A 22,522-nucleotide genomic window follows, 5' to 3' on the forward strand; every position below is an offset into this window, starting at 1 on the left:
AAACCCGAAATTGCTAAATCCTGACACGAAACGGAGCAACAATGATAGCAATCAGGTCAAGATGGAAAGAGTGCCAAGTTAATAATTGTAACTGGGAAAATACAGTGTAACATTAAAACATATAAATAGAAATATAAGTAACAATTAAAAGGGTTTCACTTCAACCATCGTGAAAATAATGATACACTCGTTATCCTATTTCAATATAACATTCGTCATGATAACTCAAATCTTTTAATATTTGGGCGCTGTTTACTGCAATATCAATAGGTAATTTTATAGCAACCTGATCACTGCTGCCATAGGAAGTACCAAAAACTTGAGTCACAATTATAAGGTACGTCCAATGCAGGAGAGCGCCCTGTGAAAAGCTGTGGGCTTTTTCGGTAAGGGGGAGAGTCCTGTTAACGAAAATAATACCATCCTTTCCGTCAGCATAGTGTCATACTGATACTGTAGAAGAAAGAGAGAAAGAGAGACACATAGCGGGTGGGCGGAAGAGGAGGAGGAGTTCAAAATACGTGGAATTGTTGAAGGAGAGAGGAAATATATATAATAGCTGATTTGTTGGAGAGAAAACTAGATGCTCTGGCACTTAACGAGACAAAAGGTGAATGAACATTGTGTGCGAGAGCACAGGATTCAGAAAGACAAAGGGTGCTTGTCAACGGTAGCAAAAAAAGTATAGAGCTACGTACGCGGTAGTTGTTGTAGTATTGAGAAAGCTTCTTTGTACACCTGAAAGAATGAAATTGTGTTAGATCGGAAAAAAAGCTGTAACGGTGAGTGCTATGGTCCAGGAATAGGAAAACACTGGCGTGAAAGGAAAATATTTTACGAGAATCCGACTTTATGCCCGGGTTGGATATAGAGAATACTGATGAATTCGATAAGCACGCAAGTGTTTGGATTTGTCTGTATATTAATCAGGGATTCATTAACATAATCAAATCTAAATATATTTGGCAAAGTAACATAATAGCATGTAGAATGGAACACAAATGTCCTGATATTCATGAATAAACTGGACATTAAAAGAAGAAACTCAAAAACCCTAAGAGAGAGAGAGAGAGAGAGAGAGAGAGAGAGAGAGAGAGAGAGAGAGAGAGAGAGAGAGAGAGAGAGAGAGAGAGAGTGCTCCTGTGATGAACGAGGAGAGACACCCTTTGATCATTTTGGCAGATTAACTGTTGGACCGTATTAAAGAAAATGGAAATGCGACGGTGCTGATTTACGAAACACACTAAGAATCGGTCGGCAGCGGGACGCAAGCGGAGAAAATTCTATTGAACTATTGCGTCCGCGGCCGTAAAGAAAATGCAGACTTTCATCTTGAAAGATGGGCCCTCGCGAGATCTTTGTCTTGCTAATTTAAGGGCATCCGTGACTTAGATCAGAGGTTAGCCGATTCCTATGTTCCCGGTATAGGCCTCCTTGGCTCCTCTTCGGAATTCTTCCCTGAAGAGAATAATGAAGGTGTTTGTGTATATAAAGAGCAGGTTCACCAGACACCCCTTAGTCACTCCGAGACTCAAGAAGCTCGTGGTAAGTCCCTTGGACGACAAGTGTATCAATCCGCCCGCTGGAGTTGCTACGGGAAGTTTCTGGTTAACCAAAGAAACAATTGTCGAGCGGCTTTGCGGGACTTGTTGTGGTGTTCCTTGCCCCTGAGTTGACACGCTAAATATTGACAATTGAAACCGCTGACCCATCTTATACATAATAATAATGTTAAAAACTCCTGTACTTCAAATAATCCGGTGCTATGGTTCTTGCCCATATACAGGGTAAAATAAAATTGTTTAGTCGCTGAAAAGATGCAACCCCAAGAGTATGCAAACTGATATTCACGTGTAGTTCAAATCTTACCTGATGACAATGAAAGAACAGTTGCTGATGAACTGTCGTATTCCTATCATTTATTTCAACTTTATACTTATAACAAAGCGAAAATCGTTCCGCTAGCAAAGAGAAACCAAAAGAAACTATTCCTATTCCTTGTAAACAATCTTTAAAGTAGAACATAACAATGAGACCAAGTAAAGGATTGTTTGTGCTCACGATGTTGGTTATATACAGAATTTGCGACAGAGTACGAATCTCAAAACAGTGATCAGTATTACAATACAATAATTCAGTATCTAAGTGAATTTTAACAACAGATCTTTATTTCCAGGCAATAAGAGGGATATTGTCTCTTAACGGTGTTCATATTCAGTTTACTGTGCTCTATTTCCAGGTGTCCCTAATACTAAATGAATTTATATTCATAAAAGTGAATATTTTTTGTAAACCACGAAGACCAAGAAAAGATCTAACTGACTTTCAAACCTTGAAGTTTATTTAGTATTCAAATAATATTCATGAAAAAGGGAAATTTGAGTTTCAGAAAAAATGTTTTGTGAAATCTGTGAAAAAACAATTTAAGCAAAGGACTTTTCCAGTAACATGATTAATTGAACTGGTTCCTTATTATTTCCTACTGTCTCTTAGAAGATTGTTTCTTGAGCCTGTAAGATCCAATTGTGTCCCTTTCGTTCTCCAGGAACAAGAGAAATATTTCACGGGATACCATGAAATTAGATTTCATTGTGAACAAAATGAAATACGTTAAACCAGGTATACTGAAGAACGGTGGATTTTCATAGTATAAGATGGCTAAACATTTACTTCTCGTGAACAGAAATGTGCTGTAAAAGTAAAAGCAATTTACTATTCTAATCTGCATACGTCCACCACCATGTTTTATAGAAGCAACTGACATTAACGACGGCGTTGTTTTTTATTAACCTTTTAACATTTGTTAAAATCTGCTAATTGGGTTTGTAAGAATTAATTCCACTGCAATCCGGTTTGTAAGAATAAATTCCACTGCAATCCGATTTAGCTTTTGTATAAAAAATATTTTCATTCTTCTATTGAAATGAGAGTGATGTGGGTTTGAGGTAATCTATTTGGCAAAATCAATGATTTTATAAAATTATAAATTTAAAAAGAAATTCTACAACTAGGAATAATCCAATTGAATTAAACTTCATTTAACCTGAAATTTAATTAAAATTACCCAAAACACTAACAACATTAATAATAACTAATTTGCTCTTAGCATCAAAATGAGTCTTCTATTCTCAAAGTTCCAGGTAAATAGCAAGCACATCCATAGACCTCAACCATGTGCGACGAAGAGGATGCGGCGACCCTCATCTGCGACAACGGCTCCGGTCTTGTCAAGGCTGGCTTTGCCGGCGACGATGCCCCACGTGCTGTCTTCCCCTCCATCATAGGCCGTGCTCGTCACCAGGGTGTGATGGTCGGTATGGGTCAGAAGGACGCCTACATTGGTGATGAGGCCCAGAGCAAGAGAGGTATCCTCACCCTCAAATACCCTATCGAGCATGGTATCATCACCAACTGGGACGACATGGAGAAGGTCTGGTACCACACCTTTTACAACGAACTCCGTATTGCACCAGAGGAGTGCCCCACCATGCTTACTGAGGCTCCCCTTAACCCCAAGGCCAACCGTGAGAAGATGACTCAGATTATGTTCGAGTCTTTTTCAATGCCCGCTATGTACGTCTGCATCCAGGCTGTCCTCTCCCTCTACGCCTCTGGTCGTACCACTGGTGAGGTCTGCGACTCTGGTGATGGTGTTTCTCACATGGTGCCTGTTTATGAAGGATTCGCCTTACCCCATGCAATCCTTCGTCTTGACTTAGCAGGACGTGATATCACAAATTACCTTGGTAAAATCATGACCGAACGCGGCTATTCCTTCACCACCACTGCCGAGCGTGAGATTGTTCGTGACATAAAAGAGAAGCTCTGCTACATTGCTCTGGACTTTGAGGGCGAGATGAACACAGCAGCTGCTTCTTCCACCGTCGACAAGTCCTATGAACTTCCTGATGGCCAGGTCATCACTATTGGAAATGAGCGTTTCCGTGCCCCAGAGTCTCTTTTCCAGCCTTCATTCCTTGGTATGGAAGCTGCTGGAATTCATGAGGTCGTTCATACATCCATTATGAGGTGTGACATTGACATTAGGAAAGATCTTTTAGCCAACGTTGTCATGTCTGGTGGCACCACCATGTATGCTGGCATTGCTGATAGAATGCAAAAGGAAATTACTTCTTTGGCGCCATCCACAATTAAAGTAAAGATTATCGCTCCCCCTGAGAGAAAGTACTCAGTCTGGATCGGTGGTTCCATCCTTGGGTCTCTGTCGACCTTCCAGGCCTTGTGGGTCACCAAGGAAGAGTATGAAGAATCTGGACCAGGAATCGTTCACAGGAAGTGCTTTTAAATCACTGAGGGGAAACTAGAATGAAAGCATCCACCTATATTAGTACTGATTTAACAGTGACGATTCTGAAGAAACTATTTTTTATGACCAAAAGTATGAATAAAGACCGCTAATTTGGGACTATTTTGTTTATTCCACCTGAGCCGTATGCTCCTCACTCAAGCATGTAAAACCACTGTGCCTATAACCATAATAAACAATACAAACATAGTTGTAATATTTGCCTTTCCTTTATTATTGACCAACCGAGAGTACAGCAATTTCGGGAGCTTTTTTTCGGAAATAAAGCATAATCAAATCAGACTAATACTTACTGTATTGCTAGAGAACTGATATTGACTGAAATAAAAATTTGATAAATATTCATTCTTCTGATGCAGTGATTTTTGGAGGTTCCCAAGAGGGTTCCAGGTAACTTCGTATAATTAATTCAGTTCCTACTACGATGTGTATTATCACAATAATACTGATTATGATTTCAACGATTAACTGAATAATAAATGTATTACAATTTCGATTAGTTTATCAAAGTAATAGGTACATTTATTATAAACTTAATCTTAATCTAAAACTGAGAACTTGCCTAGTGAATGAGCAACTGACGACGTGTTCTCGTCAAACTTTGATTGCCGTCAGTCTCATCCATCAAGCGAAACTTAGTGGTTCGTGAATATTTACTTCTGCCAGTAAATCAATGAGAGGAACTAATAACAATTCACATTAGTAGATTCACATCACCTGTGCATCCTGATTGGCTGTTGATAAGCCAATCAAAGGGCAGGATATTTTCAGTCTCTCGAGAAGTTCACATAGGCAAGTTGTATGTTCCACCTCTCCTAAGGAATACGTTTTTCAAAAGTATCCATCAGGAGAGGTGGAACATACATCCTGCCTATGTGAACTCTCTCGAGAGACCGAGTTTCCATCCTAGTGTTTGACTTATCAACAGCCAATCAGGAGCGTCGTAAGGAACGGGCCTAGACATCAGATGCACGGGTGATGTGAATCTACTATAGGATACCTGATTCCGTTTACGGTGTTCACAATTTGTTTCGTTGGCAACGGAGAGAAACGCCTCTAAAAGATATTCGCGCTTAGTAGAAGTATTCAAAGAGCAGCAAACAAAACTGCTTCTATCTTTAACTGTATAATACGGATGATACAATTTAACACCAAAAGCAGTCATATAGCTCTTCCCATAGCTTTCTCGAGCATTCCAAGCCTACAGAAAATTCTATAAATCCATATTCACTCAAATCACATTCAACCATTCTAATCCTAAAAACATTTTCAGGCGTCCCAATCAAGCATGCCTCTCAACGAATATTTACCGGGGTAGATTTATTCATCTTATCCAACGAGACAGTTATAAATCCTTCAAAATTATCAGATCGTCAAGAAATCGGAGTTTATTGTATTATTAGGTCTTTAAAGTTCGAAGGTTTGGGAAACCTAAACGCCTGTAACCCTTTTCCTTTTAAAGCTCTGTTTGACACTGGTCAAATACTAGATATTACTTTATTGTTCTAATTATGAAAGAACTATTCAAAGAAAATAAAGACAACCATAATTTAAAATTGTAATACTGCTAGTCCATAGCTCAAGTACAGACTAAGTAATTAATCATAAGTATTTCCTTTTACACGTCTGTCTGTCTGTCTCTCTAACAAATACACCTCCATAAAATCTCTGTAAATTAATCCTAGAACTTTCACAGAAATCTTTGCCGTTAATTCCACATTTATTTATCAGTTCCTGAAATTTGCGCTTACATAAAATAGGAACGTGCCATAAATGAAAAGAGCCAGATTGTTAACATTCAGAAAATTGGTAAAAGCTTGAGCAAACTTGGAAGACGAAAAAATATAGGTGTTTAATTATCTGACAAATGCATGTCTTTAGGAAATGATGTGGATTTTTCTTTTCAGGGCTCAAGATCACGTGCAGTATCACAAAAAGAAAAAAATAAATAAATAAAAAATCCGTACTCATTACTTAAACCCAACCCGAACAAAAATTATACAAAAAGTGTATACTTTGAACTCGGTAGGTTTGTTTCCACGCTGCTGTAATATATAACTGACCGGTAAAAAATAGGAAACTTGAAACGACTGTAAAATAAAGAAAGACCCAACTTTAGACTCTGTAGATTCCCCGAGCATCCATGGGTGCAGAAAACTGGCCAACGTTTTCTTTACTACGTGAGTTACAAGTCCCTACAATAACGGGTTCCTTGAATTTTGTCTCTCTTATATACGTTAACCTACATCGGAGATCTAGGGTGACGTAACTTTTCACTTTTGTTCATTTGTCTGTGATCACAAACTCAAAAGTTCTGATTACAGATGTTGTAAGTTCTGGTTACATGTGCTGTAAAAGTACTGATTAGGGAAGCTAATATAGATATATGGATAAAATGGATAAAGAAAGCAATCATCTCACTGCAACGCAGTGGTTTCCAACCTGTGGGGCGCGCTCCCCTAGGGGGCGGGGGGCCTCGAAGGGCTGCCAATGCCTGATGAAGGGGACAGTTATATCTGAAAACTATTAATTATGATGGAACTCAGAATTTCAAAATACTGAGAAAATATTTCAGATATAAATATGAAATTTAGTTGTCTAAACATATAAACAATTTTAAATTCTATATTAAGGAATTAATATATATATATACATACATACATATATATCGCCTCCCTCTTTTAAATACTGTAATTTACTGGCATAGTCGGCACATGTCAATAATTCACAATATTATGATATATATATATATATATATATATATATATATATATATATATATATATATATATATATATAATATCATAATATTGTGAATTATTGACATGTGCCGACTATGCCAGTAAATTACAGTATTTAAAAGAGGGAGACGGGCACAGAGAATTGCCATTCAATGAAGGGGGCGCAGAATTAGAAAAGATTGGAAACCATTACCGTAACGGGACTTGAAAGCAATCAGGGAAAAGGATGAAAGTTATGGAAAAGTTAATATTTGTAGGATTAGACATGCAATATTATATATATATATATATATATATATATATATATATATATATATATATATATATATAAAGGTTTTTGCCGAAAGTACTCGGCTATCTCGCTTTTCCATTTTTTCCTTCGTGGCAAAAAATCTTTATTTATACATAGCATCACGTTTTATATACGTCGTGATCAAGTTATTCATATATATATATATATATATATATATATATATATATATATATATATATATATATGTATGTATGTATATGTATATATATACTAAACCTAAACTTATATATAGGTTTGTGTATGCATATAGTATATGGTATAAGATAATCACATCCATTACATTTATGGTTTCTCCGTTTAAAATCTGTCCTAGAAAGACTAGATAAACTGGTTCGCAATAAACATCAGATTGATACTCTAAAAGAAATTACTGTTAAAAAGTCAAAGCTTTTATCCTTATCCAAAGCAGAAAAGTTCGTTTACAGAAATAATAAGAATGATACTGTTTCCGCAGGCGAACTTTCTCACGGAGACTGAATGAGGTGGACACCTATCATAGTGCCTTGAAGAAAACAATAACGAAAATGGTTTTAGTGAGAGTTCAGATACAGGACATCGTTCCCAGATGATCTGTGAATAATCTGCTACGGACTGATCTATTCTAATGTCACAGACAGTCTAAATTTAGTTTATTCTTTCATAAACGCACGTCATCAAATGGGTAATCTTGTTTCACATTTATTGCTATTCACATTCATTTTATTTCTGATAAAAATTGTCTATTGCAAATTTATAGAATTCTTTCCTTTCACCTCGTTAGACGGCCAGAGAACTTAATTGTTGCCATTCACTTGGGTTATTATAAGAGGCGAGGAATGTCCTTGTTGAAGACACTGCCTATGAATACACGAGGATGTCTGTGGATTAATAATACTTTCCTGGCTAATTCTTAAAGCCATTGGAAGCGTTGTCTTCTGCATATCCCATGAAAGTATAATGTTACATACATTTAAATACAATTGATGGTTGTAATGACTGGTGAACTCTTTATTCAATTATAGCAAAACCCCTAAACTGAACGTGTTTTTAAATGCGTTCACCGAACTTTTGCTGTTATATCATGCTGGCCTTAAGCCATCCCAGGGTTTTGCACTTTAAGGCAGCAAGAAGGAAAGATTATGCAATGTCCACAGTAAAGTTAAATGATTCAATGAAGCTTTTAGAACATTAATCTTACAAAAAGGACTAGAGAACACTGATTCCAACATGAAATGTAAATGTGATTAGTCCAAAATTCTTACGATTTTCTAAATGCAAAAGTAAATACTACAATGATATGTTTAAAGAATTACCCATTACAAAACGCCAAACTACCAGTATTTAGGACTTAACGACTAAAAGTAAGTTATTAAAAAAACTAATACGTTTTGTTCAGTAGAAACGCAATGCTTCGGTGAAGCCTCTACAAACAAAGCTTACGAAAACGTCCTAACTATTTAGTTTTAAATACTAAGCAAACCGCAGTTCAGCAACCCCCGGCCCCCCCTTCCCGAAAAAAAAAAACCGTATCCAAGCGGCATCCGTCCCCCCAAAACCAACCATAGATTGAATCGTAAATCGCCGTCGGTGAATCAAGAGGATAGCCTCACCTACGTGCCCAAAGTGGCACTGTAATGTAAATAGATTAGCTTTAGTTGGCACCGACATCAACAGCCCGGGGTCAGTTAAATGACTGGGGGTTAACCAACGTGAAACCTCACCCTAAAATACGGTGCGGCTAATTTTAAGGAGGGAGCAGATTAGAGGATGCAAGGCCGTAAAAAAAAAAAAAAAAAAAAAAAAAAAAAAAAAAAAAAAACTTTGCGATTAACAATTTGGAAGAAATAAATAAAAGTGAATAGTTACCATAGAAGATTTCCCATGAAGCTACCACAGAATTGACAAACAAATAACGTCTATAATGGGAAGCTTGACAATGGTCTATAATTAGGAACCAAAATTATTGTCAACATATTCATAATTTAGTACTGAGTACAAATTAAAATAATATGATTGGTGCATTTGTTAATGAATCATCATATGTATTCCAAATAAATTAATGAGAGAAAGTTCCATATGATAGCCAGTCGTTAATACTCATGGAAGCCAGATTGAATTTCACTTTGGTATGGGCTCCCAAGACTCTGACAAAGAATATTTTTTTCTTATTGATACACTAAAACGTATATCCTCTCTCTCTCTCTCTCTCTCTCTCTCTCTCTCTACTCTCTCTCTCTATCTATATATATATATATATATATATATATATATATATATATATATATATATATATATATATATAATATATCACGTATTCAACATTAGGATCTCAAAACAATAAATTAAAAACGATAGAGAGAGAGAGAGAGAGAGAGAGAGAGAGAGAGAGAGAGAGAGAGAGAGAGAGAGAGAGAGAGAGAGAATTTGTTTAAAAACTGATAACTTTTTGAATAAGCGTAGTAATACATCTCTGGGATTATTCAAACAAATTATACCTCGCGTAAAAATAAGAAACAAATAAAAACAAACCATGTCCACGCGGTGAAAAAAACGCAAATATCCATTAAAAGGTCGCTTCTACGGCCGTGTACAGACGCAGGCTTTTATCTTGAAAGATGGCCCCCTTGACGGATCGTCGTCTCCTTTAATTTAGAGGAATCTGTCTCCCCAAGACCATGGGACAGCTGATTCCCAGTTCCTACTTTAGGCCTTTTTGGCTCCTCTTCGGAATTCGTTCTTGGGAAGAATCATGCAGGTGGATGTATATAAAGAGCAGGTTTCCCCGCCCCACCTTAGTCACTTCGCGACTCAGGAGACCGGTGGTGGTAAGTTCCTTCGACAGCCGGTGGTTCAAACCAGGCCACTCGGAGTGGGAAATGTGTGTCAATTGGCTGTCCTTAGCCGGATCTTGGGCCTCAGATTGTGCGCTTGCAAAGAGGAGATACGGCAGTCAGTCCGTCTGCAGTGAGCTTTTACGCAAGCAGTGGTATCTGAGGACATACTTGTGGATTGCTACCGTATGCTTCTGGAGTTTCAGCTACTTTTCTGGTGTTTGATTTTAAACGAAGTGAAATTGTTCGAGTTATAAGGTCAATAAGTGAAAGGATTAACGATCCCAGAAGCCTCTGTTTACTTAATTCATATTGAACACACAAAAGATAGAGGGCTACTCAGTTTAATTCTTCCATAATTTATTCACTACTTTATAGCGTTGGCTTAACTGTTCCTGTTGTAGAATACAAAATATTAATTCAACCTAAACAAATGCCACGTAATATTGAATTCTCCGGCCCTCCCACGATATTGCGCCGGTCTCAGTGGCTACGTAAATCAAATTCTCGCCCCCAAAAAACTTGTCATTTCTTCAGCTAACAAATTTATTTATCTTTCTTAAGTATCTTAGTTGCATCTCACTGTTCTTTTTATAGAAAACAAAACGCGTTCTCTTTCTTTTTATAGAAAACAAAACGCGTTCTTTCTCTTTTTATAGAAAACAAAATGCGTTTTCTGAAATTCTGCTATTTCCGTCGTTTCTCAAAGATTGTTTTTTTTTTTTACCAAATTAAATATCTTCATTAAACAAACTAAAATCGACGGAACCATTCGACAATCTCCTTTTTACGGCTTATGAAGAGATTCGTCTTTAAGTGAACGAATATTGTGAAATCTTCTTAGCTAACTCCGAACACAATGCAAGATTAATAACTTCTTTTTTATTGCCTGTTTTCCGCTCAAATTTAACATTAGCTTATTGAGTGAAAAGACTTCTCAAGTGCCAACGCTTTGGGATAAAACAACTAATGGAGAAACTTGATCTTAAGCTTTCAGAAGTTGTCTCTTGTAACAGGCTCTCAAGTGAAGTTTTGAGTGCCCACAGCCTAGTCATTTTCAAGCATTGTTAGTTAGTGATAAATTTTGCCTCTGAAACAATCATAGGCCTGAATTTCCTTTCTATAATGCATTAGTATGCCCTGATTTTAAATTCTTATGAGAGTTATTTTAATTTTCTAACAATTTATAGATTGCTTTTCTTTACATACAATTTTATCATAGATACTAATGACGCTGTATAAAAAATAAGCCGGGTATATATTTAAGGACAAAGGTGTATCTATGCATCTTTAATTAACTGGTTTAAGAGCAAGCGTTCAATAGTAGGAATTTTAAATGCAACAATAAAATCCAAGTAAGAAGAAGTTTAATTCGTACTAAGCTAGTTTTTTAAATTCCATACTAACGGGAAAACGGATTGAGATTTATAACGGTTTTCTTATACATAACATAGATCAGATGTAAGCTTCAAATGTAATCATACACGGGACATATGAATAAACTGCATAAGACTAGAAGCAACGATACATTCGATAATGCGCTTATACATTTTGCACTGTCAGCGAAGTGTTGAAAATTATATGAAAATTTTAGTACATTCTTTAACATTTTATAAATTGTTTCCATCCTGTTAACTAAAAGGGGAAAAAAGGTAATTTAGCGACTTCCACAGATAAATAAATATAAAAATTCCTAATTATAAGGGGAAAAAAGTTTCATACAAACATGTAAATTTGAATCTTTGATAAAATAGGAGTAACAAGTCTTTTGACAATAATAAATTTAAGAGATATTTATCTCCAAATAAACAAAAATAAAAAGCACTGAACATAACCAATTTTCACTCATTTTTCCAGGTAGACAAGAAACACTTCTAAACAAACTCCAGCCATGTGTGATGAAGAGGATGCGGCGACTCTCATCTGTGACAACGGCTCCGGCCTTGTCAAAGCTGGCTTTGCCGGCGACGATGCCCCCCGCGCTGTCTTCCCTTCCATCATCGGCCGTGCTCGCCATCAGGGTGTGATGGTGGGTATGGGTCAGAAGGATGCTTACGTCGGTGATGAGGCCCAGAGCAAGAGGGGTATTCTTACTCTAAAATATCCCATCGAACATGGTATCATCACCAACTGGGACGACATGGAGAAGGTCTGGTACCACACCTTCTACAATGAGCTCCGCGTTGCCCCTGAGGAGTGCCCCACCATGCTAACAGAGGCTCCCCTTAACCCCAAGGCCAACCGTGAGAAGATGACTCAGATCATGTTCGAGTCCTTCAACATGCCCGCCATGTACGTCTGCATCCAGGCTGTCCTGTCCCTCTACGCCTCTGGCCGTACCACTGGTCAGGTCTGCGACTCTGGTGATGGTGTCTCTCACATGGTGCCTGTCTATGAAGGCTTTGCCCTTCCCCACGCAATCCTTCGTCTTGACTTAGCAGGACGTGATATTACAAATTACCTTGGGAAAATCATGACTGAGCGGGGTTACTCCTTCACTACCACTGCTGAGCGTGAGATCGTCCGTGACATCAAGGAGAAACTCTGCTACATTGCTCTGGACTTCGAGGCTGAGTTGAACACTGCAGCTGCCTCTTCAACTCTTGACAAGTCTTATGAGCTTCCTGACGGTCAAGTCATCACCATTGGCAATGAGCGTTTCCGTGCTCCAGAATCTCTGTTCCAGCCCTCTTTCCTAGGTATGGAATCTGCTGGTGTTCACGAGATTGTGCACAATTCCATCATGAGGTGCGACATTGACATCAGGAAGGATTTGTTGGCCAACATTGTCATGTCTGGTGGTACCACCATGTACGCTGGTATTGCTGACAGGATGCAGAAGGAAATCACTGGTCTCTCTCCATCCACTATTAAGGTCAAGATCATTGCTCCCCCTGAGAGGAAGTACTCCGTCTGGATCGGTGGTTCCATCCTTGGTTCTCTCTCCACTTTCCAGGCCTTGTGGGTCACCAAGGAGGAATATGAAGAATCTGGTCCTGGTATTGTTCACAGAAAGTGCTTCTAAAAAATATGAGCCGTTAAGTACTTCCTGTCATATATTCTTGTAGTAATGTTGCCACCACAATGATGTTTCAAGTCTAAATAAACTCGTTTCTTATCATCACTTTTCCATTTTCTTCCCAACTTATTTTCGTTACAAATATGAAACTTAAAATTATATCGAATATCAGCATAGTACATTTAAAGTCAAATTGCAAAAAAAAAACAATGTTGCATCGCTTACAAAAAATTATTGATTAAATATTTCTAATATAGTATTTGTGTGAAAGCAAATTTAATAAACGCTCCTTCCACATTACCAAAACGTTTTCTACTCAACATCAATAAAAAAAAAAAAAAAAATCTACCTCTTTTAATGAATTATGAAGACAAGTTTTTTTTTTTTTAATGTGGGAACAAATTTACACCGTACCTTCAGTAAATATGTGGATAAAACTTATATTCAAATGACTTCAAGATGGCTGATAAACTGAATCTTGAAAACGCCCTTTCCATATTTCTTTACAAAATCAGTAACATGAATCTCAGTTTTTAATCAAATATCTGAGATCTCTACAGACGAATAATTTCAATACACTCAGAGAGGTTGTAGCGTAACATTTATGGCAAATGAATGTTTCTAATTCCCTCCATATTACTTCTATTTACGGGGAATTACGGATAAATTAATCAGTAATCTGCAGTCTCACCAACCAAAGACTGCGCTACCTTGCTCACACATGAAACAAACATTCCCTGCCATTGATCAACGGATGGATACTCAAGTAACTTCAAAGCCAGTATCTATAGGACTGAAAAAAATAAACGCTCGTCAGAATTGGAATTCCCAAAAAGCATTGTCTATATTCTTATCAAGGAAATTTACAAAAAATCACGTTGTTATTAACAGAAGGTGCAAGGACATTTTTTATAATGATTGTGAGGTCCACTATTTGTAAACAAAATTATGTTGCGAGAACTGAACATATAAACTCTGGGGGCAAATGCTGCGTTCGCACAAAATCATGCAAAAACAGTCCTTTTGTTTAATCTTTATTCACCTTATGGTGTGAAAACATAAATTAATGTAATTTCCTCCAACTCTTTCACCAATCACGTATACCGTATTTGTAGTCCTGAAAATATCTTATCTCTCTCTCTCTCTCTTCTCTCTCTCTCTCTCTCTCTCTCTTCTCTCTCTCTCTCTCTTCTTCTTCTTCTTCTTCTTCTTCTTTCCTTTCGTTTTCCAAGATGAATGCAAAGGCTCAAAGAAATTCTTTAGCGATCGTAAACGCAGCACCCGAGGTCTTTCAAAGACTCTGATGATTATATCTCTATAACTTCGCTGTCTTATCATTTCACTAAATAACACGAGACCAAAGGGTTTGATTTCTGCGGTTTGAGATGGATCACGGGAAGAATGCACTCTTAGAAGAAGCGTGAAAAAGGTAAATTTAGACTGCTAAGTGAGACGAGAAGATATGGACTGAGAGAAAAGCAAATCGAACAGAGAAATGCTACTGAGGACCAGAGAGACACTAAAATGAACCTTTATTTCCTTCTCTTCAAAGGTACCTTCTATGCACTAAACCTCTCTCAGTTCCCACCCATCCAATCAGGGACACAGGGTGAACCAGTTGAAAATTACGAAAAAGTATAATATACAGAAAATCTAGGAATGGAATGGAATATGGAATTTAGGCCATAGGCCCAGCACTGGGACCTATAAGATCATTCAGCGCTGAAAAAGAAACTGAGAATAGAAAGTGGTAACAGGGAGGAAAACCTCAAATCAGTTGCACAATGAAACAGTTGTTAGGAGAGGGTGGATAGCAAGATGGAAGAAAAGGGTTATGAATGGATGTACAGTAAGAGGAATGAAAGGGCTTGCAGCTAGGGGCCGAAGGGACGATGCAAAGAACCTGAAGTAATGCCTACAGTGCACCGCATGAGGTGCACTGACGGCACTACCCTCCTACGGGGTAGGATATCTGGGGTTAAAAATAACATGGTTTTTTTTCCTTCAACAAAATGTTACTTAGCCGACGGTGACTAAGCCATCGATCAGGCGAATGATCGGTGTCCCTCTGGTTGCTCCAAAAGGGTTTAGCGGACCGATCAAGCTCAACGAAACTCCGAAACATCTCACCCTTCCTGTGAGCATCAACGTGAGCTTACTGACACTATTCGGTTTTTTTCCATCTGTCCACCCACCGGTAGTGTTTGCGTATGGTAACACTGCGTCCCGGGCTTTAGATAGTTACGCTATGTGTAAGTGTTAGGTAAATAAAAGGATATCAGGGTGTACATTTGCAACTGAAAAGTGTTTTAATAATCTACTGTATGCGAATTACAGTTAATATTCGAAATAGGATATTATTATAATTATTGAATGTAAGCTGAATGTAACTATCTAAAGCCCGAGACGCAGTGTTACCATATGCAAACACCACAGGCGGATGGACAGATGGAAAAAAACGGAGTATAGACAAGGCACTTCAAATTCAAATCAAGAGACGAGATGCATTCTGCTAATATTCTATTAACAGTAGTAAAATGCTTGTTCTTTTTCTTCTGTTTTATGCTGAAGAACGTAACAGAACCTGGCAAAAATTTACGTGTCTTTATCAGGCAACTAAGCCTTTCGACTACTTTGCAAAACAAATAAGTAAAAAAATGCGCCGAAGTTTCTTCGGTGCAATCAAGTTTTCTGTACAGCCGCTACAGCGTATAATCAAGGCCACCGGAAATAGACCTATCTCTCTGTGGTCACGGTATAATGCTATAAGAGCCGCGGCCCATGAACCTTTAACCACGGCCCGGGGATGGCCTATCCTACATTGTTGCCAGGAGAACGATTTTGGCAAACTTTAACCTGAAAGAATGAAAACTGCTAAGGCTAGATGGTTGCAATTTGGTATGCTTGATAATTGGAGGGTGGATGATCAACATACCACTTTGCAGCCCGCTAGCCTCAGAAGTCTTTAAGAAATGAGGGTGGACAGAAAAAGTGCGGACGGACAGACAAAGTCGGCACAATAGTTTTCATTTACAGAAACTAAAAAACTTGGAGAAGCCTAGGATTCGCATATACCAATTAACTCCACTGTACTTGAGATATTCTATTATTTCACCATTTTATGCACATTTTCATATCAAATATCCGAAAGTCATTTCGCTATGATAGCCTTTAATGAATGAACCTATCCAAGTAACGTTAATAGGCATAAAAAGAGGGAAAAAGTCTAAAATAAATTCATATGTCATCTATTTGTTTACAACGGACTGAATGTGATGATGTTAAAACACTTGAAGTGATTTCAAACCGTTTGGGCGACATGATTGGTTAAACAAAGAGACTGAAAATGACTCGTTAAGATACTTGTAATTACCCGCTGGAGCAACCCTGGTAACGATGCCTGATATTGTGTTATTTATTTATCTGCATAAGTAAGGAAGTTGTGTGCTAGATACCTTGGTTATTCCTCCAACCACTGGGTGGAATATTCAGGTTATGGTGTTCTCTCTCTCTCTCTCTCTCTCTCTCTTTCAAAAGTATGATTAACAATATATTTCCAGTTAATGTTCTGAAGTCTGTCTCCCTGGATGACAGATTATTTGGCCTAACCCTAATTTGTAAATATGGTTAATAACTGCTTCAGAGAGAGAGAGAGAGAGAGAGGAGAGAGAGAGAGAGAGAGAGAGAGAGAGAGAGGCATTTGTCATCTCGGAATTTGGACCACTGAATAGAAAACGAATAAGAAGAAAACGGAAGTAGTCTACGGACTGTTCGCGCAACTTTCTGTCTCACACATTTTTACCTTTTAAGAATAAATAAACGTTCGCGACTCACATCAAACTTACACCAATAAGATCAAGAAAAGTCGAATACTAAGTATATCAGTTTCCAAAATATGAGGATAAGGGACATCGAATTATGAGATGTTCATTGGCAAATGTCAGGAAATTGCTATAAAATCCGCATCTTGATAAAGATAAACATTACCATGGGACGTTGTATCATGACCAAGGTCGTAGATGCTAAAATAAACCCAGAAATAAACATTCTAAACAAATTCAAATATAATTAGTCTTAAATATTTTACGAGCAACTCCTCGTCGGCAAATACTTCATTACATTGGCAAAAAGAAAAGAAAATTGAGATTTTACGTCGTCTTGCTTTTAAGACAATAACACAGGGAAAACCAGAAACCAAATGGATTCTAAATTTATAAAGGAACTAGAGCTAAAAGGGTCATTAAGGGATAATAAAATACCGTTCAAAACCAGAAGTTCGCGTCTTATATAAAAAATATATATAGAAAGAAACTACGGACAGTAAGTCAGTCAGTTCCAGACATCACAACAAAAAGTCATCAAGTTGCAATAACTTCATCCTCGGGAAATTATACAAATTTTTCTATAAAGCAATGAACAAACGTTCAATGTGATTCTTACCAACAAACTTTATAATATATATATATATATATATATATATATATATATATATATATATATATATATATATATATATATATATATATATATATATATACACACACGCATACATACATACATAATATACAGACACTCACACACAATATATATATATATATAATATATTACTATATATATATTATAGTATAGATATATATTGTATAGATATATATATATCTATTATATATAGTATATATATATATATATACATATAATACATATATATATATATATCTATATCATATAAGAGAGAGAGAGAGAGAGAGAGAGAGAGAGAGCGAGAGGAGAGCAGTTTAGGAGAAGGAGGAGAGAGAGAGAGAGATCGCATCTGACAGATTACGTGTCAGTTTATATAAGCCCTGTAATTCGATTAATGTATAAAAGGGAGGAATGCCACAAGAACGACGACGGAATGCCACTGAGAACTCGATTCACCTGAAAGGAACTCCCGGCGGGAGAAGCAGGTGCAGCGTCTACGTTCTTCCACGTCGTTCCCCTTTCTATTTATACCCACATCTCATTCGCGATGTAGACCTCGCTTATAGCTAATGTATTGCCATTACTCTGTGCCCAGAATACCTTGGCGAGTACCTTCTCAGGACGAACTACTTACTTTCCGTCTGATGGTTTTCCGTTGTTGTAGTGAGGTGTAAATAAATCTGTCACTGTCAATACCCAGTTCGACTCTCATTGGTTAGTTAGTGATTGTTTTGATACGCATGTTGGTGACGGCGAATATTCCTCAGAGAACGATAGGCGTTTTGACTGTAGTGCGTTTACTGTCGAACCAATATGCGAACGGCTTCTGTCAAATACCATTGAAACAAACCATTTAAAAAAAATAGCCATCTTTATAGCCATCAAGTTCAGGTATAAAGGTAAAAAGCTTCCAGAAAGGCAAAAAGATCGTGCCGAAAATTTTTGAGAGAATATCACAGTATATAAAAAATACATATAGAAAGAAACTACGGGCAGTAAGTCAGTCAGTTCCAGACATCACAACATTATCACTGAATTTTATTCGTCTCATTTAGAACTCTTGATACTACTGCAGACTAATCGTCCCACGCTATAACAACTGTATATAAAGGAAAATCAAATCAGTTTCTTCAGGTTATGCTTACTTCAAAAATTCTGCAATGACTGAAGATCCATTTCCTATAGTTCCGTGGATATACGATCAACACTTTTTTCTGTAAGCTATAAACTATGACGATAACTCAAAATAGTTTTTGCGCGTTTCTACAGCTCACACAAGTTTATGATCATCATGAGCATGCGTCTGATATTCATGGATTTTTTCAATAACCCTTATATAATCAAGGAAACTACTTCATGATTTTAAATGAAAAAAAAAAATTAATCAAAATTAGCTAACCCGTTCTTGAGAGGTACCGAGGGTGAACGCATACCCTTCAAACTTCGGGGCCTGATAATAATCCTAGTATGTGGCAGCAGTCTAGATTATTAGGCATTCACATCAGTACATTAAGGAAACGAAAATGTAGCAAGCTATCACTTAAAGTGTACAGATTAACTCAAACGTAAGTGCCTCTGCCTCAGACTGCACTGTGCCTGAGAGAAAATCAGAGCGACAGCTCAGTGACTTGAGAAGAATCCAGAGCTTTTACTTCTGCTAAATATCTAGTTCCTTTATCATGTTAAGCATTAAATCCTAATAAACAGGCAAAGGCTTCCGCAGCTAGTACTTGAGAAAGTTATATACTTCCATAAAAAAGAAAATACCCAGTAATCTAACATTTCTCTATTATTTCGAATTAGCATTCCATTTCGTCTATAGCTCTTAATTACCTCAGACGCTATCTGAGGAGGTTGCATGAGAACATTTGCAACTGCAGTACCTTTAACTAAGGGCGTACATTTAAAATGGATTACTTCAGATAGCCCATCTTTGGCGCAGGTAAACATTCCAGTCGTTAAGAATTTTGAGTAAACTATAAAAAGAAGGTAAAGTGCTGAATCTCCTTTAGTCAGATGGTAAGACTCACGGCCAGGAGTAGAGTGGTTGAAGTTGGTGACAGCGGTTGAAGGCTGACAAAACCAGTTTCAGTGAGTGTAAGCAATTTATATAAAAGGATACGTATCAGTAAGCGTTACATTATACAAAATGATAAATATCAATAAGTGTCACATATACGTGCTAAATGATCTCAAAAACCACTGTCCTGAAAGGAAAATATTAAAGATAAGAGAAACTAGATTTAAAGACGTCAATGTACAAGCTGTGATACTGACGAAAAATTCAGCGACATTATTGACAACTGGATATCCCGGATTTTTATTGCACCACATCCAATACAAATGAAATAAATTAGAAATATCGCCTTGATACACGGTCCCCGCTCCATTCTCATTTTAACGACTTATTCGTGGATGAATTTCATGCGTAGCAAGCCTTCCATAATATTATGCGTCATCAGCAACTAAAAATGTCTTCATTAGCAGTGCGTTATGCATCCCTGTCATACACGTATTCTCTAGTTTCGTTAAAAATCTTTTTTTATAGCGTATCTCTTTATCTCTCACATCAATCTCTTTCTATGTATTCCCATCCTAGTTTTATCGACTAACTAGTTACGAGACTAACTAACTAGATCCACAATACAAAACTGATATTCGTAATGTATAAATTCAACAATTGCATTTCCATTTTTATTTACACATCCATTTTGATCATATCTTTAGGAAAATGTTTCATTTTGTCAAAAATTTGTCAAAAGCACTTTAAACTATTCCTTCCTCTTATAGCAGGTCGGGTCAGAGAAATTTATCTAGAACTACTGTGAAGCTTTCGTGTTTACAGACGATTTTCAACTTATAAAGAGGAATGGTATTATCAGCTACAAACAAAAAATATATCATTGCTGTAGGACACACATTATAAGAAATCTATTTATAATTCGAATACAATGAAGAAATATCTGAATCGGACACCTATTAGCATTTACAAAAAATAATGGAAACACTCAAAACTTCCACATCTATTTCTCAGTGAGATCATTTTTACATATTATGAAAATGGGACAGTAAAATTTTCAGCAAGATAAATATGAGTAAAAACTATCAATGATTTCCTTGTGCTCTTCTTTCAGATCAATAAAAAGTAAGGATGTGCGACGAAGAAGACTCGGCGACCCTCATTTGTGATAATGGCTCTGGGATGGTCAAAGCTGGTTTTGCAGGAGATGATGCCCCTCGAGCCGTTTTCCCTTCCATCGTTGGTCGTGCACGACACCAAGGTGTAATGGTGGGTATGGGTCAGAAGGATGCCTATGTTGGTGACGAAGCCCAAAGCAAGAGAGGTATCCTGACCCTCAAGTACCCCATCGAGCATGGCATCATCACTAACTGGGACGACATGGAGAAGGTCTGGTACCACACCTTCTACAACGAACTCCGTGTTGCCCCTGAGGAGTGTCCAACAATGCTTACCGAGGCACCACTCAACCCGAAGGCCAATCGCGAGAAGATGACTCAGATCATGTTCGAGTCCTTCAACATGCCCTCCATGTACGTCTGCATCCAGGCTGTCCTCTCCCTCTACTCCTCAGGCCGCACCACCGGCTTGGTTTGTGATTCAGGTGACGGTGTCTCTCACATGGTGCCTGTCTATGAAGGTTTCGCCCTTCCCCACGCCATCCTCCGCCTGGACTTGGCTGGTCGCGATATCACAAACTACCTGATGAAGATCATGACTGAACGTGGGTATTCTTTCACTACGACCGCTGAGCGCGAGATTGTTCGAGATATCAAAGAAAAACTGTGTTACATAGCACTAGACTTCGAAGGTGAGATGAACGTCGCAGGTGCATCCACTTCACTAGAAAAGTCTTACGAACTTCCTGATGGTCAGGTCATTACCATTGGTAATGAACGTTTCCGGGCTCCAGAGGCGCTCTTCCACCCGTCTTTCCTAGGCATGGAATCCGTAGGAGTCCACGAAACCGTCCATACTTCCATAATGAAGTGTGATATTGACCTACGAAAAGACCTTTTTGCTAACACGGTACTATCAGGAGGTACAACCATGTATCCCGGTATTGCTGATCGCATGCAAAAAGAGATGACCAACTTGGCCCCATCTTCAATCAAGATTAAAATCATTGCCCCTCCAGAGAGGAAATATTCCGTGTGGATCGGAGGCTCTATCCTTGGCTCTTTATCCACTTTCCAGAACTTATGGATAACCAAAGAAGAATACTTGGAATCCGGGCCGACAATTGTTCACAGAAAATGTTTCTAACGCCAAATAAATTAATGATTGCACCAAATAAAGATAATGAAATTTACTTGAAAGTATTCATTAAGCTCTTGCCTTTTACGCACATTAGTTTAACTGTACACTCAAGAGGAATATTAACATTTATAAATATGCCGCTAGACAAGCCTGAAGTGATATAAAAAAGAATATTTTTTCAGGTCTTAAAATCTTATTGTTAACGGTAAAATGCGTATGTGCTCATTACATCGCATGCTCATAGATTAAGCAATAATACGATGCGTTCCAAAAGCAAACTAAATGTATATTTGTAATCAACTGTGCATCACTCACGCTTGGTTAAGATGAAAGGAAACAAAAATTTTTATATAATGAGAATTGTATATTTAAATCTAGAAGCACAATACAAGCATAAGCCAAAGTTAATGAAAACGATTGAATTTTTAAAGCTGTGGGTTAGGGTTAAGAAGCTATGAATTATAAAAATATCGTCTGATTTTAACTTCTTGAAAAATGCGCTTACGAAGTAGCATAAGTTGATGGAAGTAATTAAAAATACTGCAAGACCCCTGGAAAAATAAACAAACCTTAAA

General features: G+C 37.5%; 3 protein-coding genes across 5 annotated transcripts; all 3 read left to right on the forward strand.

Annotated features, from left to right (window-relative positions):
* The first annotated feature begins 1,464 nt into the window (after nucleotides 1–1,464).
* LOC135201513 (actin-like) lies at nucleotides 1,465–4,516 on the forward strand. Its single transcript, XM_064230503.1, has 2 exons — nucleotides 1,465–1,545; nucleotides 3,135–4,516. Exon 2 carries the CDS (start codon nucleotides 3,173–3,175, stop codon nucleotides 4,304–4,306), a length of 1,134 nt encoding a protein of 377 aa, XP_064086573.1. The 5' UTR covers nucleotides 1,465–1,545; nucleotides 3,135–3,172; the 3' UTR covers nucleotides 4,307–4,516.
* A 5,634-nt stretch (nucleotides 4,517–10,150) lies between these two features.
* Nucleotides 10,151–13,315, forward strand: LOC135201514 (actin-like). 2 transcript variants are annotated; one of them, XM_064230504.1, is made up of 2 exons: nucleotides 10,151–10,185; nucleotides 12,049–13,315. In XM_064230504.1, exon 2 carries the CDS (start codon nucleotides 12,083–12,085, stop codon nucleotides 13,214–13,216), a length of 1,134 nt encoding a protein of 377 aa, XP_064086574.1. In that variant the 5' UTR covers nucleotides 10,151–10,185; nucleotides 12,049–12,082; the 3' UTR covers nucleotides 13,217–13,315. The 2 variants fall into 2 exon arrangements, with proteins under 2 accessions (XP_064086574.1, XP_064086575.1); XM_064230505.1 differs by lacking the exon at nucleotides 10,151–10,185 and adding an exon at nucleotides 10,238–10,377.
* A 6,363-nt stretch (nucleotides 13,316–19,678) lies between these two features.
* On the forward strand, nucleotides 19,679–21,999 carry LOC135201515 (actin-like). 2 transcript variants are annotated; one of them, XM_064230506.1, is made up of 2 exons: nucleotides 19,679–19,759; nucleotides 20,803–21,999. In XM_064230506.1, the coding sequence occupies exon 2, from the start codon at nucleotides 20,820–20,822 to the stop codon at nucleotides 21,951–21,953; it is 1,134 nt and encodes a 377-aa protein (XP_064086576.1). In that variant the 5' UTR covers nucleotides 19,679–19,759; nucleotides 20,803–20,819; the 3' UTR covers nucleotides 21,954–21,999. The 2 variants fall into 2 exon arrangements, with proteins under 2 accessions (XP_064086576.1, XP_064086577.1); XM_064230507.1 differs by having other exon boundaries at nucleotides 19,686–19,765.
* Nucleotides 22,000–22,522: the final 523 nt, after the last annotated feature.

The sequence above is a fragment of the Macrobrachium nipponense genome, chromosome 28, assembly GCF_015104395.2.
Source record: "Macrobrachium nipponense isolate FS-2020 chromosome 28, ASM1510439v2, whole genome shotgun sequence".
Classification (NCBI taxonomy): Eukaryota; Metazoa; Arthropoda; class Malacostraca; order Decapoda; family Palaemonidae; genus Macrobrachium; species Macrobrachium nipponense.

Bases quoted from the DNA above. Each gene is read 5' to 3' on its own strand.
- LOC135201514 (XM_064230504.1), top strand. From the start codon at position 12,083: ATGTGTGATGAAGAGGATGCGGCGACTCTCATCTGTGACAACGGCTCC.
- LOC135201515 (XM_064230506.1), top strand. From the start codon at position 20,820: ATGTGCGACGAAGAAGACTCGGCGACCCTCATTTGTGATAATGGCTCT.
- LOC135201513 (XM_064230503.1), top strand. From the start codon at position 3,173: ATGTGCGACGAAGAGGATGCGGCGACCCTCATCTGCGACAACGGCTCC.